The sequence below is a fragment of the Sciurus carolinensis genome, chromosome 5, assembly GCF_902686445.1.
Source record: "Sciurus carolinensis chromosome 5, mSciCar1.2, whole genome shotgun sequence".
In the NCBI taxonomy this organism is placed as follows: Eukaryota; Metazoa; Chordata; class Mammalia; order Rodentia; family Sciuridae; genus Sciurus; species Sciurus carolinensis.
Genome location: NC_062217.1, coordinates 96,636,585 through 96,651,250, shown reverse-complemented (window position 1 = coordinate 96,651,250; position 14,666 = coordinate 96,636,585). Strand labels below are relative to the sequence as shown.

Genomic DNA, 14,666 nt, shown 5'->3' with positions numbered 1-14,666 from the left:
TTGTACACAAACGGGGTACATAATTTTGTTTCTGTGGTGGTATACAATGTAGATTCATACCATTCGTGTAATCATACATGTATATAGAGTAATGATGTCTGTCTCATTCCACCATTTTTCATACCCCCTCCCTCTCATTTCCTTCTACATATTCTAAAGTTCCCCCATTATTCTCTCATTCCCCACTCCCCACCCCCATTATATATCATTCTCCACTTATCAGGGAATACATTCAGCCTTGATTTTTTGGGCTTGGCTTATTTCACTTAGCATGATATTCTCTAATTCCATCCATTTATTTGCAAATGCCATAATATTATATTTTTAAATAACATTTCTAAGTGTTATCAATATTTAGAAATGCTTACAGATTATTAAATTATCATGAAGTAAAATTGAATTTTTGCTTCTTTTGTTTTATAACTCTATGAATTTAAATGCATGCATAAATTTGTATAACCCCCACCACAATTAGAACCAGAACAATTCTATCACTTTAAGAAATTCCCTCATGTATGTGTTTATATTCACATCCTCCCAAAACCTTCTCCTTAGCAACCAAAGGTCTGTTGGCCTCAGGCTAGTTTACTCTTTTTGAGAATGCCAGTTAAATGGAAATACATAATCCCTAACTTTTTGAGACTGCTTTTTCTTACTCAACAAAATGCCTTAGAGATTTCATCCAAGTCATTATATAGTTCAGTAGTTTATTCTTTTTAGTTCTGAGTTGTATTGCACTGAATGAATATACCAGTTTCTTTATCCACTCATTTGTTGAAGCACATTTACAGTGTTTCACAATTTTATGAATAAAGAAGCTATAAACATTATCTCATAGTTTTTTATGTAAATTATATTTCAGTTTCCTAAATCATACAAAGTATGATTGCTGGGTCCATATGTTAAAAGTTTATTTAACTTTATAAAAAAATTCCAAAATGCATTTCAGAATGGCTTTACCAGTTCACATTCTCACCAGTAAGACTTCCAATAAGACCAATAAGACTTCCAATTGCTCTCTGCATCCTCAATAGCACTTTGTATAATACTTTTTTTTTCATCTTAAACTTTCTGTTAATCATGTAATAGCATCTCAGGGTTTATGTGCAGTTTTGCAATGATCATTATATTGAGAATTTCTTCATGACTTATCTGCCATTTTTATATCTCCTTTACTGATGTATCTTTTCAAGTCCTTTGTCCATTTTTAAAAATTTTAAAAAAAAATTGGGTAGTTTGGTTTCTTACTTTGTTTTGGGGTATTGATTATAAAGGCTCAATACAAACCCTTTGCAGATAAGTAATTTGCAAATATCTTTCCCGTTAGTAGCTTATCTTTTTAGTCTCTTAACATTATCTTTCACAGCATATAAGTTCATAAGTGTGATAGAGCCCAGTTTACCTTTTTTACTTTTATGGTTTATGCCTTTGGTACGATGTCTAGGAGTTTTTTACCAAACCCTAAATCATAAAGGTTTTCTTCCAAACAATTTGTATATTTATATTTTGCTTTTAAGTCTTGTATATTTTATTTAACTTTTTCATAGGGTATGAAGTTTAGGTCCAGTTTCACTTTTCTTTCTTGCCTGTGGCTTACCAATTGTTCCAATACTACTTGTTGAAAAGACTCCCTTATTCATTGACCACTCTCATTCATTGATTGCTCTTTTCATCATTAATTATGTTAACTGTAGGTACATTATAGATGCCATCTAAAAATTTTTATTATAAATGAATGCTGCATTATCAAAAGGCTTTATTGAATTGACTGACATGATAATTAAGTTGTTCTTTAGACAATTCATATGGTGAATTGTATTGCATGATTCATCTTTTTCAATATTTAAATGATAGTAAAATATCGAGATCTTCACTGTCCAGCACAGTTACCACTAGCTGCATGTAGCTATCCAGCTCTTGTAATGTGGCTACTGGCACTAAAAAATTGAATATTTTATTTAATCAGTTAATATTAATTTAGATAGCAAATGAGACTTAATGGCCACTGAATTAGCCTGTGTATATGTGGAACATTTTAACAAAGTATACTGAACAGTGCTAATATACCTAAATTATAACTAATTTTAATAATATATCCATATAAATAAAAAATAAGCTCAAATCATTTCATCTTTAATGACTGCTTTTTTAAATTTCCAAATAGTGTTTCCTTTTCTTAATTTAATACAATATTGGGATGTCTAATATCACACTGACTAGAAATGATGATAGCATACATCTTTATCTTATTCTTGATATAAAATAAAATTTTGCTCCTGTTTCACTGATGTATACACAAACATGTGTATACACAAACATGTGTATACATCACAAATAAAATTACCATAAGAGAACAATTTCCATATTCAAAAACACTGAGCGTTATGTTAAGCCAATATGTTTAATCATCATGCTCAAATGCTTGTTAATTCTAAGAAGCAAAGCCATGTACTTTTAAATGGCATTTAATAGACAAGAATTTTTTAATCAACTTTTCCAAGTGGTTGCATATAAGGTATGTTGACAAGAACCAGAAAAATTCAAATGTAGTTGAATTTTTCTTAGAATTATGAAAGTGTTTTATCCAATCTTATTTAATTTTGGTTTAACTTACGTGTGGAGAGAGAGTTTTTAGAGGCTGTACCCCTTCAGGGCCATACACAGAATTCTTTAGTGCTGCCTCCTACTGTTAAGGGAAGAAGTCATGTTTCTAGACTACTGGAATGCACTGAGTCAAGTACAGAGAACTAACTCAGCTTTTACCTGATGCAGCACCAGATGCTGCATTCTATTTCAAGTTTTCGAAAAATCACTTAGTGCAGGTTTAATGGGGGGAAGCAAGTATTTCAAGTTTATTTCATAATGTCTCTCTTTGTATGGATGTACTTAATGGGAAAATAAAAATGTTTTATGGTTAAATAAAAATGTTTCACAGTTAAGTAAATGGAACTGAACAAGGGAAAATCCATCTGTAACTCCTTAGCCCCCTGTGTGTCTCCTTTTATTTCACAGCATTTTCTAAGAAAAAGTAAGTTCAATGGTAACAAGAAAAATATCTTCACCAGGGTTACCCTTTTTAAATTTTACAAATGAATGGGAAGCAAAAGTATATCAATATGCCTGAAACAAGACACACAATTTTAGAAAATTCCACAACTTATTTGTCTGCTAACCTTATCCTATTTTATCATTGTTCATTTCTTTTTCCTAATTTTCACTACTGGGACTTAAGAATGCTCACCCTCTATATCTTATAGGGATTCTAATGCATTAATATAACTGATAATATTAGGACTCACAGAAGCTAACTGTGCAACTTGAAATATTAACTGAATATTAACTGATATAACTTGATATTTTAACTGTCAAAATTAGAACTCACTCACAGAAGCTAACTGTGCACCTTGAAAATTCAAGAAAAAATCCATGCCTGGTTTGAAAAAGTCATGAACATGTTAAGAGAGTCTAATATATTACTATTTCTCTCCCAGAATTTGCACAATGCACTGAAATATTGTCAAAGAAATTGGTTCCTGTAGTGTAACTTCCATGCTGTTTCTATTATACACATAAAACAGCATCACTAATGCACCTGTTTTCAGCTGAAACTGGTTACAAAAGACTACTACTTTGTCAGGCAATGCTGGAAATTTGCAATAATCTGGTGTTCACCATAGCCTGTCAGATGGATTACTCCATAATAGCAAAGAATTAGCAATGTACTAAAGAAAAAAAATTCAGATTGTCAGGACAAAAAAAAAATTGGTCCCATTGTGAGCAAATAGTTTATATCCAAGAGGATTTTTAATTTTCCCTTATTCTTTAGTCAATGTGAACCAACAAAATGTTAAATGGAAAGCTCTATCAACCTATTATATAAACTGCAACATATTAATATTTTCTTATCTCCTAACATTGGAAAATATAAAATACAATTAACCACATATATGTGTTAAGACATGCTATCTCATGATGCCATTTAAGAATCTAGTAACTTACTTCTATTTCTGTCCCAGGCCTTCGGATATGAGTCAAACAAACATATATAATCAAAGTATAAATATTGTTTTCTTCATTTTAGTGGGATGTGCCATTGGTGTAAATGCTAATATATTCATATTCTTGATTCAAAATTAGTTCAAAGAGCATTCTCTAAAATGTAATTCAAAAATACTCAGGATATTTCACACATCCCATTTACTGTGGCTCTGTAAATCTTTCTAAATAAGCTATAGCCAGGCGCAGTGACACACACCTATAATTCCAGCTGTTCAGGAGGTTGAGGCAAGAGGATTGCAAGTTCAAGGCCAGCCTCAGCGATGTAGCAAGACCCTAAGCCACTTAGTGAGACTCTGTCTCAAAATAAAAAAAATAAAAAGGGCTGGGGATGTGGCCCAGTTATTAAATGCCCCTGGGTTCAATCCCTAGTATGAAAAAATAAAATAAAATTAAATTAAATTAAATAAGCTATGTTACCAGAGTCAGTCATATTTTTAAATTAGGAAAATTATATTTATTTAATTTTAAAGTGACAATTATAAAACTAAATGTCATATAATTCCTTTCTACATGCATTTATATCCCCATCTCTTTCTATAGTTAATGCATAGAGACATAAATACTTTTTAAGAAAAATTTATGACAAAGAAAAATAAGTTATAATCATGAACTACTGCATAAAGACAATGTTTAAAAATGATTATGGTTTTACTGTTGAAAGAAATTTAAAGTATTTTTAGTATATGAGAGAGTATTAATCAAGATAATTTTCCATTTCAGGATTAATTCAATGTATTCGTTTTGAAATATAAATTGTAATATACATATATATATTGAAATACATATTGTTGAAAAACTAAAACAAAATGAAGTATAAAATATAAGTTTTCATTCATACCATTGTCTACCCTGTTATTACTTGTCCTATACTTTTCCACTTTTAATAGTTTCTTAGTCTTCACTCAATATTCATCATGAAGCTATAATGCAACATGAATATATTTATGTTCTTATTGCCCTAAGAATGTTGAGCAAATTTGCATAGTGTGATTAAAATGAGTAAGTTTAAAGGCAAATTCAAACTTCCACCATCTGATTTTAAAAGTCAGATGCTTCATTATATCATTGTTACTGCTCCTGAAAAATGGATAGCTCTTTTAGGTGCCCTTAGCAATTTTTGTTGTTATTGTTACTATTGTATAGTTTTAATTTTGGGAAATCTCCCTTTTTTTCTTTTCTTTTAAGTTGAAAGAAGTTTGGTGGTATTTTTATGGAGATCTTTCTGTTAACACAGACTTATCATTATCTTCTACTATTATGATTATTAGCACTCAGGTTCCTTACTGGTCTTCCAAGTTACACTCTCCTTCGCCCTACATCATTCATGGGAAGATCCATTCTCAAATATTTCTCTTTCAGAGTTAGAATATGGAAAAACCCATACAGAGACTCAACACCTGTGTTCCTGAAAGGGTTGCTGAACACTCAAGACTGCCTTCCTGCATCACTTCCGATGCCACCAAAGCTTACCTTTCCTTTGCTGATGATAAAAAAGGTGTCCCCTCTTGCACCTTGCCTGATAATATATTCCCCATTTTCATAGTGAGTCTGAAAAATAGAAATGGTGAGAGAAAATATTAAGAAAGGAGTGATCTATCAAACAGCTCAACTTCTTCAAATATCAGTCCTCAGGGATGCAGTCAACCCTGAAGGAATTTTACCCAAGCCGAGAATCCATCATGATTTGAAAATGAATAATAGTCAATAAGTGCAATCATTACAAAGATATCACATCTGTAATGCTCCTTTTAAAAGAACTGTTTTGTGAATGTCACTTTTCTTGGTAATTATATTTATCTTTTTAAATTCAACTCATTTCAATTGTTTGAAGAAAATACTTTTTTCTTCTATCAACTAACATGAAATGAAATAGCAGAGCTACTAATTAAACTGGTCTTTCAGTATAATTTTATTTGTCATTCTTATTTGGTTTTAGTATTCTCATAATGATAGCCTTTTTGTTTCCTTCTGAGAAATTACTGTAGCATATAAAAAAACTTCATTGAATCTAGGTTTACCTTTAGTGTGAATTAAATGGCCCAAGATACTTTTTTTTAAGGCAATACTTCATGACTTATTGTCCTTGCTTGAGCAATTTAGGTTTGGCCCTGTTAAACAGAATGTTTTAATTTTATGGGTTGAATTCTGGTGCAGCATCTGTCCCACATAACTATCAAATGAAGAGCAAGCTAAGGCTGTAAGAGGATTATCAGTCAGTGGGTCTGACTCAGATATCACCACTAGGTCCATTCCCAGGGTGAAGATTATTCCTGCAATAAACAAAAGTAATTTCTATAAGAAGAGGTGGAAAAAAGTGTGTTGCTGGGTCAGAGGAATAACAGAAAAATGGAATGATACCATCTGGCCCTATCCTTCTCTGCAGCTTAGCAGGGAGCCATATCTTGGGAAAGAAAATATTACCTTACATACCACTATGGAAACAGATTTCATGGTTTACACAAAATATCCATTAGACTAATCACTGCTATTTGTCTTTATATTTCAATACCATTTTTTCTTAGCACTTTATTCTTTTCTATCTTAAAATGACATTTCAATAATACTTGATATTAAAAATAGCCATATTTTTCCTTATGTATTTACAAATTTAACACATTACCTAGTCTGTCATATTATTTTTCAATCAAAAGTACTTCATTTGCAGAGCAACAAGATTTTTAAGTAAAAAGTTTTTCCTCTTCAATCTCACTCATCACATTGTACATATAATCTGGTATGCACATTTTAAGACTATTTTCTTTGAATAGTCTTCTATTTTAAACATCTATGCATATACACACATACACATATAATTATTTCTAAACAAAATTAAGAATACTGGATGTACATTACTTACCTAATTTATTCCACTTAGCAAGATTTTCTGTTTGATTTGCATATATTGCTTCATTAGAATGAAAAGATCTTTATAACATGTAGGTTTGAAAAACAAAATCACAATATCCACTTTTTATATCCATTCAAATATTTTTTAATGTCTCTGAGTCAGACCTTCTTATAGGCATTCATTATACAAAGATGAGTTAGACAAAATTTCTAATAGCAACACCCAGTATGTCTTTCTTTGATAATAGAAATAGTACAGTTGCATTGTCCAATATGGTAGCCATTTGTTACTTGAGGTTGATGGGCCTTTGCAATATTTTATATGAGTTTAATTTAATTAAAATAGTCACATATGACTAGTAGCTACTGAATTGGATAGCACAGGTAATTGCTAAAAGTGACAAGGAAAGAGTCACAATTTGCAGAAGTTGGGCAGGGGGAAGGAAAGCATCTTTCCCATTCTTGATGTTTCCTCCCATATGAATCGAGCTCAATAAAACTCAGACCTCTCTTTCCCTTCCCTCACTCTGCACTGGAGGAGATGACATGATGACATGGCTATTGGATTCATTTGAAAGTAATCCACTATGTATGCTCATCTCTGCTTCTTATTTCTTCACTGTGAAGGGAGCTTCTCCCTGAAGGAGGGCATTTGCTGCTTCTCCAGGGGAAGGTTCGTCTTTCCATTGCAGTGTGTCTCTGTCTCTACTTCTGTGACATAATAGCTACTTCAGTCCCATTAAATGATCTGGTTTGGGACCCAAGCTATATCCTCTAATTCACATTTTATTAGTAATATTGTATTTTATTAGTAGTATTAATAGTATTACTTTAGCTTCATTTATCTTATACTTTATCTTATTTATCACTTCGTTCCTAACCCAAGACTATTCAAAACCTCAAAGTTATCCAATATTCACAATGCTACATTGTACTGAAACCCAGTGTTATGGGAGAAAAGTCTTGGAAAAACCTGAATTTTCCCAAGGGCTTCTCTGGAGAGGATCCTTGAGCCCCACCTGAAGGATAAAGAAGAAATCACTGGACATTCAGCAGGAAAATGCTACCCAAAAAAGAGGAGACTCAGCAGCTTATTATGGTCACATAACACTAGCAGATATATGACTTTATTGAAAAATGCAAATAAGTTTGAAGAAGTCTTGGCTCACCTGAGATCATTCCCTTCATCTATTTCCTTAAAAAAAGCATATTGCTATTCATATGATAGTTATTTCCTTTCAAAAAGTAAAAGTTATTTGTAATATGCTAAAAGTTACAAACAGCATTTCCTAACCCCAGCACTACTGATGTTTTGAAGCAGATGTGTCTTTGTTTTCAGAAGTTGTTCTGGATACCTTATCTGACATAGGCATCCCTAACCTCTTTCCACTAGATACCAGTGGCAACCCAGCCCCAGTTGTGGAAACCAAAAATGTCCCAAGATATTGCCAAATAACCTGTCAGAGGCACATCTGTCCTTAGTTGAGAACAGCAATTCTAAATTGTTCAAGTTCTTCAAGACCTCATCTCAGAGAATTGAGAGTTTGGCAGGAATATCCAGGAACAGTTCAGTTATTCAATTCATCTGAGTTATCTAATCATCTTCTTAATATCATCTGACATGGATTTTGTAACTTGACATTCACAAATGTCATATCAATTATTTCAGTTCACTTACATCGGCACTCACTGAACATATTTCCATGCTACGTAAGTTCATAAAACCCAGAGAGGAAACTATGGGACAGTTTCCAAAGCCATTCCACATTTGAGAAAGATAATATTGGTGGTGTAATAACACCAGGACTGGAATGACTATGCTCTCCTGAAACATTTGGCTGCACCTGAGGGGGAAAAGACCATGCATGCTGATTCTTTGAGAGGTACTCTCATTATGCTAATCATAAGCCAGCAATTTCACTGTTTTTTGAAGGTAAATTTGTAACTGCCAGTTTCTAATTTTGAATTAAATCACAAAAGTACAGAGGACTTAGAATGGGGAGAAACCCTAGCATTTAGTTAGTTTCCTTGTAAAGGATTCCAGATTTGTTAGGATAAAAGCCAATCTCTTTAACACGGCCTACAAGACTGTGTATAACCTGCTCAATGCCATGGTTTCTTTTCACGCTTCCCACTGCCTGCAGGCAGTTCCTCAATGATGCCACCACCAAGCCTCCATACTCCCAATGCTGCACCCCATCACATCTCACCTTATGACAAACTTCTTCCATTTTGGATTTTCTCCTTCCCTGACCTGGCAAATCACCCATTGTACATACACCACCCTCACTTCCCACCCTACACACACCTCATCCCACCACATACACATACAACCTAGCTAAATTAGATCTATATTTGAACTTACAATACAACAAAGCTCTATTTATTGCCCTTTCCTGAGCTTTCACTTAGTAATTTACTTGGATTGATATTTCTCAGCCAACTTTAAGTCCTATAAAAGCAAAGATTGTGTCTGATATTTTTTTCATTAAAACATCTCCAGTATCTACCTTTGTGCTTGGAATGAGTAGGAACTCAAAAAATATTAATTGCATGAATTAAGTAGTCTTTCTCAATCCTCATCTTTATGGGGATTGTCCATGGTCCATCAGTATGACTTCTACCTCTAATACATGACAAAGTCCAATTTTTTTGCCATTTTTTTCCACTTTTATCTCCCTTATCCAAGACAAAAATCATATTTTCTGCTTTTGCAATGTCCTTCTACTTGGTCTCCCTGTCTCTGGCCACCTACCACTTCTCATTGCATCTATTCTCATTGCAACCAAGTAAATTTTCAAATAATAAATCATTTGAAATCATTCTATTATCTAAAATATTTCAATGACTTCTTGTTGCAATTAACACCATAGCAGCTTACTGTGGTCTCTGCAGTTCCTTGCATTCTGACTGGCCACCCTCCTCACCTTTTAGTCCCTGTCACCCTCACTCAGTTTCAGGCTTGCTGGCTTTGTATTGCTAGACTGGGTCCCTCCTCAGAACTCTGTATTTAACAAATGTTTTGTCTACAACACTCCTGTGCAAGATCTTTGCTAGCATCTTCTCATCACTGGGGTGTCAGCAAGGCCTGTACTTACTCTCTGAATCATTGCATTCTCATATGTTTGATGATGCCATCAGAACCTTGTCTTTACTCAGACACCCTTTTGTGTTTGAACTCCTTGGATTTAGTATAAGTTAGCCTGACCCCCACTGTATAAGGCAGACATCGTAGGGGCAGAATATCAGGCAGGCCTCTGCCTCATCCTGACAGCTTTGTATGGTCAGATCCTAAGGACACATAATTCATCCTTACCTTACCAAGGAACTAGAGCTGATTATTACAAGCTCCCATACTACTTAAAGGGAAAAGTACGAAAGTGCCCAGGGCAAGAAGTACTGAGACTGAATGAGCTTAACTTAGAGAATTAACTTATGACTTGCACCTGGAAAAAGGAAGCCACAAGGTTGTCTCTCAGCCTGTCTTCCAGACACTTTGGATTTGACACAAAGGTATAAAAGTTCTCTGTTATGGGCCCAGATGTAATTCTTAAAGGAATTAGTGGAACTGTCACCACAAAAAACAGGAATTATTGGCAGTTTAACATTCTCTTTGGGCCTGAGGGACCAAGAAAAGTAATAATTCCACAAGAGAGTATGTTTCTGTGTCCTTTGTTCAATTCAACTCATTAAAGGTATCATGAAATCTCTTTAATGAGTTGTAAACAGTATCCTTTTTTAATGGAACAGAAAACATCAAGTGAATCACACATGGTAAGGATGATTATGAACAATAATAGTTTTACATGTATGTGAATACTTAGGTGTGTAGTAGACCCCAAAGACCAACAGTATTCCTTACCCCAACAATGCAACTTCAATAAAATAAGTAGTTTTCTCCCTTTACAAAGGATATAACACCTTCAGAACATTGAGGTATCTTGACTTCTACATCAAATCACCTTTAGGAATTTTGTGATCATTAATAAAAATGATTGTATTGAAGTTTTTTTCTTTTTTATTGAGTTATTTCATTTTTGAAAGGTGTAAATATGTTGAAAGTACTGATCCTTCTTTAAAAGGATGTATAATCAAAGTCATTAAGTAAATGACACTGACTCAGTTCACCTCTTTTTTTCCTTCTTGGCTCTCTGCGTTTTTCCCTTCAATGTTCTACCTCATCTTTCTTGAATTCTGACTAAATACAATCATTTATATTTTTGTATATTCAAATAATCAGTTTTCTACACACTTAACACTTTCCATTGTGCAAGAAAACTATGTAAAGTTTTTTTTCTTCCCTAAACCTCAAACATTCTTGGGTTCTTTGTGGCAAGATCATATCATGAGACTTTAAACCTCTTGAGTATCTTCAGAATTTACGATTCCAAGACAGCTGTTGACCAGCAGTAGCCATCTGGACTAACTGAATCCTTACCCCGAATATCAAACAAAGAAGGAGAAAAATCTAGGCTGAAATTCCACAAATAATTGGATTTTGTTTGATGTTTAGCTGAACCCTTTAATGACATCATTTTCCAAATGGATTTTCAATCTCTGTTTTTCCTTTCAGAGATTTTTGATGTGAACATGTGCAGAAAACATAATGACTTAGAGACATATCAATACAGGCCTACAAAATGCTGAAAATCTCTACAAGGAACAGTTCCTTTCAGAACTATTCATTTTAACAACAGAATAGAATGGTTTAGAGTAGACAAGCAAGCATTCTCATTCCACATAATTAAACTATAACTCAAATTTAACAATTTGATCTATAAAGGCAATTAGCTTTAGCTGAACTTGAAAATTGTTTGCCCTGACAGATTATGAAATGTGTCACAGGGAAACATACAATCTAGTGTTTCAGAGTCGCCATCTGAAGTATAAATATGTTTTGAAGTGTTGACCAAAATAAATACAGTGTGCAGAGAGAAAAAAGAAAAATTAATCATAGTTTCTCATTAACCCTATCCCATACATAGTGGCATGAGTCAAAAGTATATCAAATTCACTTAATAGTTTACTTCTTGAGGATTTTAAAATAAATACTTTGCATTTCTCTTTGGGAAAGCACTGTTCAATTTAAAGGGTATCTTGAGTCATTGAGGACAATAAAGAAGGAAAAGTAGGCAGGATATAGGTTATGTGGGGGAGGACAGGGATCCCGAAACACTCACTGCTGCTCTCACAATAAGGATGCTTTGTTTCCATGTAGACTGCTTTGAGAGAGGCCTTGTTCAGAGCTAGAGATTATAGAATCATTTATGATTCCTGTCCCAGTTTTATGACACAGAACCAATACACTCAGGTAAGACTGAGAGCTTTTCAAAAATTAAGAGATAATTCCAAGTTTTTCAGAATGTGAAATGCTTGTATATTTTGGAGCTAATAACAAATACAGAGTACAAAACATCCAACAGCTTTCACCTCAAGGGCACACACCAATCAGAAAACACACAGGCTGGTACAGAGTCCTGAATACCTTTGAGATTCTGGGAAGGTTTAGAGGTCCAGGAATGAGCTGGGGCAGCAGTCAGGCAGCTCCTGGGACAGGCTATTCACGAGTGGATGTGGTACTATTTCAACTTGTTAACAACTTGTGCCCACACATTGAAGAAAATCCTAGAAAGATCCTTCTTCACCTTCCTAGCCCCTGACAGTCACTGCTTCACACATACTTTGAAGTTTCTAATTCAGGATGAACATTACTATGGTGATGGTAGTTGTAATGATAGAACAGAGAAAAATAAAATAGCTAAATCTATACAGAAGGGGAGCATAGGCCACAGGTCCTGGCTAACAGATATCTAGCTAAAAGTGTGAAATGAATATAGCAAAGGAAAAAGCAACATTAGAAGTGGTGTGCCTAGTAATAGCAATTGAGCACAGAAAGGGAAGGCTAAGAGAAAAGACAGATGAGCTACATGAGTGCAAGTCAGAGAGTGCAGAACTGAGAGTCATAGACATTTTAGTCACCAGAGAGAAGCTTGCTAATATCAAAGAAATATTTAATCAACCTTGAATGGATCCCAATTTTAGATGAGCTATATCATTGTGTCTCTGCGGACATCCACTACTTAAAAGAAAAGGAAGAACTTTTGTTATCCAAAGATCCATGAGAGTTGCTATCTACTTTATAGGGACATATGCAGTTCAGCCAGTATTGTGAGCACACATTTTCAGAGTATGGTTATTGTGGTAGCCCTAGTGGTTACTATTTTCATTTAAGTGGGACCGCAAGGTGTTCAGGCTGTGTTCTTGCATGTTTTCCCACTTATTTCCACCACCAGAAAGAAAGGGATTAGTTTTAAAAATAAAACCATCAATTGAGATTCCACTAATTCTCATGAACATGGCATGACTAAACATTTTAGAGTAACTGTAAAGACTCCAAGGGCAACTCGTAACATAATTCATAATAGCTGCTATTTAATTTAATGCTTGATCTATATTAGTCAAGTGTGTTAAGGATATCTCAAATAGGAAAATGGCCCTCTGAGGTCTTAAGATTTCAATTCATTATAACAAAGTGGAAGCTTGGACAGGTTGTATCATTTCTCCAAGATCACCTGGCAAGCAAACTTTGAAGATAAAATTTGAATCCACATTTGCTTTTGAAAGCCAGTGCTCACAGTTTGACTTTCTGCTCTTATGAAAAATCAATTTTTCTTAATCTAAAGAAGAAGAAAAAAACCCACTAGGAATATATTAATAGTAGTAATCCTACAAAAATTGCTTAGATAGAGATTTTGAAGTCTTGAATTTTATTGCCTCTCCATTACAGGGTACTTATTTCTGTTATGAGAGATTGATTGTAAAACACAGCTATAATCCTATCACTCTGCTAACTCAAAAACTTGAAGTGCTCAATCTCCTCTGGAGCATCATATTTAAACTTGTTCCTGGGGTGTTGCAGACCTTCTGGGATCTGGCTCTTGTTTGTACACCCTTCTCGTGTTGCACTGCAGGCATCTCAGGTCTTAACTTTCTCCTAGATACCTTCTCCCTTAGGTGCTTCACACCTGCTATTCCTTCATCTTGGAATATGGAATGTTCTTTCACTACCTTCTCAACTTATAAAACCTATTTCTTTAATAAATTTTCCCTTGATCTTCCAAGTCATCATTACTATAACATAACACATTTTAGTTTCACAATTCTCTGCCTTTGAGACAAATTAGAGTGAAGTCCACATATTTTTACCCTCCAACCCCAACTACAGCAGCCATAGTCTCTTATGCTTCCAAGGGGCTCACAAATATTTGTTAAATTGAACAAACATGAATTTGCATTAATGTACTGCTTGTTTTACACTACTTTTTAAAACAAACACCAAATTCTTTATAAGGTTATTCATTAAATTTCATAAAATCATTAACAAATTAGTATTACTAACAAATACTTTATAATTTTCAAAGAACACACATACGCACACACACACATATACACACACTTAGCCCTTTGGATACCAAAAGCCTCATTATTATTTCACTTTTCAGATAAGGGATTAAAGCTAAAAATAATTATTTATTCTAACACCTGCAGAATACTTGTTATGTGGCAGTCATAATGCTGAGCACATACATGGATTATATGATTCCCTGGAAACTTGGAATATAAAGGTGTTTCTTACAGGTGTGACATATTAAGAGTTTTTAAGCATAAAAAATGGGAACTAATTTAATTATGTTCAAGCCTGTGTGGTTTTGTATTTAGAGGAGAAATTCACAAGGAACACCTTTACAATAAATCTCACT

General features: G+C 33.9%; 1 protein-coding gene across 2 annotated transcripts in view; it reads right to left on the bottom strand.

Moving 5' to 3' along the window:
* The window catches only part of Prkg1 (protein kinase cGMP-dependent 1), a 1,194,090-nt gene that overhangs the window by 195,070 nt on the left and 984,354 nt on the right, over positions 1–14,666 (bottom strand). For both annotated transcript variants that reach the window (XM_047552478.1, XM_047552477.1), the window contains exon 6: positions 5,530–5,607. In XM_047552478.1, the coding sequence (XP_047408434.1) occupies positions 5,530–5,607 (78 nt within the window). The remainder of the gene's footprint in view (positions 1–5,529; positions 5,608–14,666) is intronic.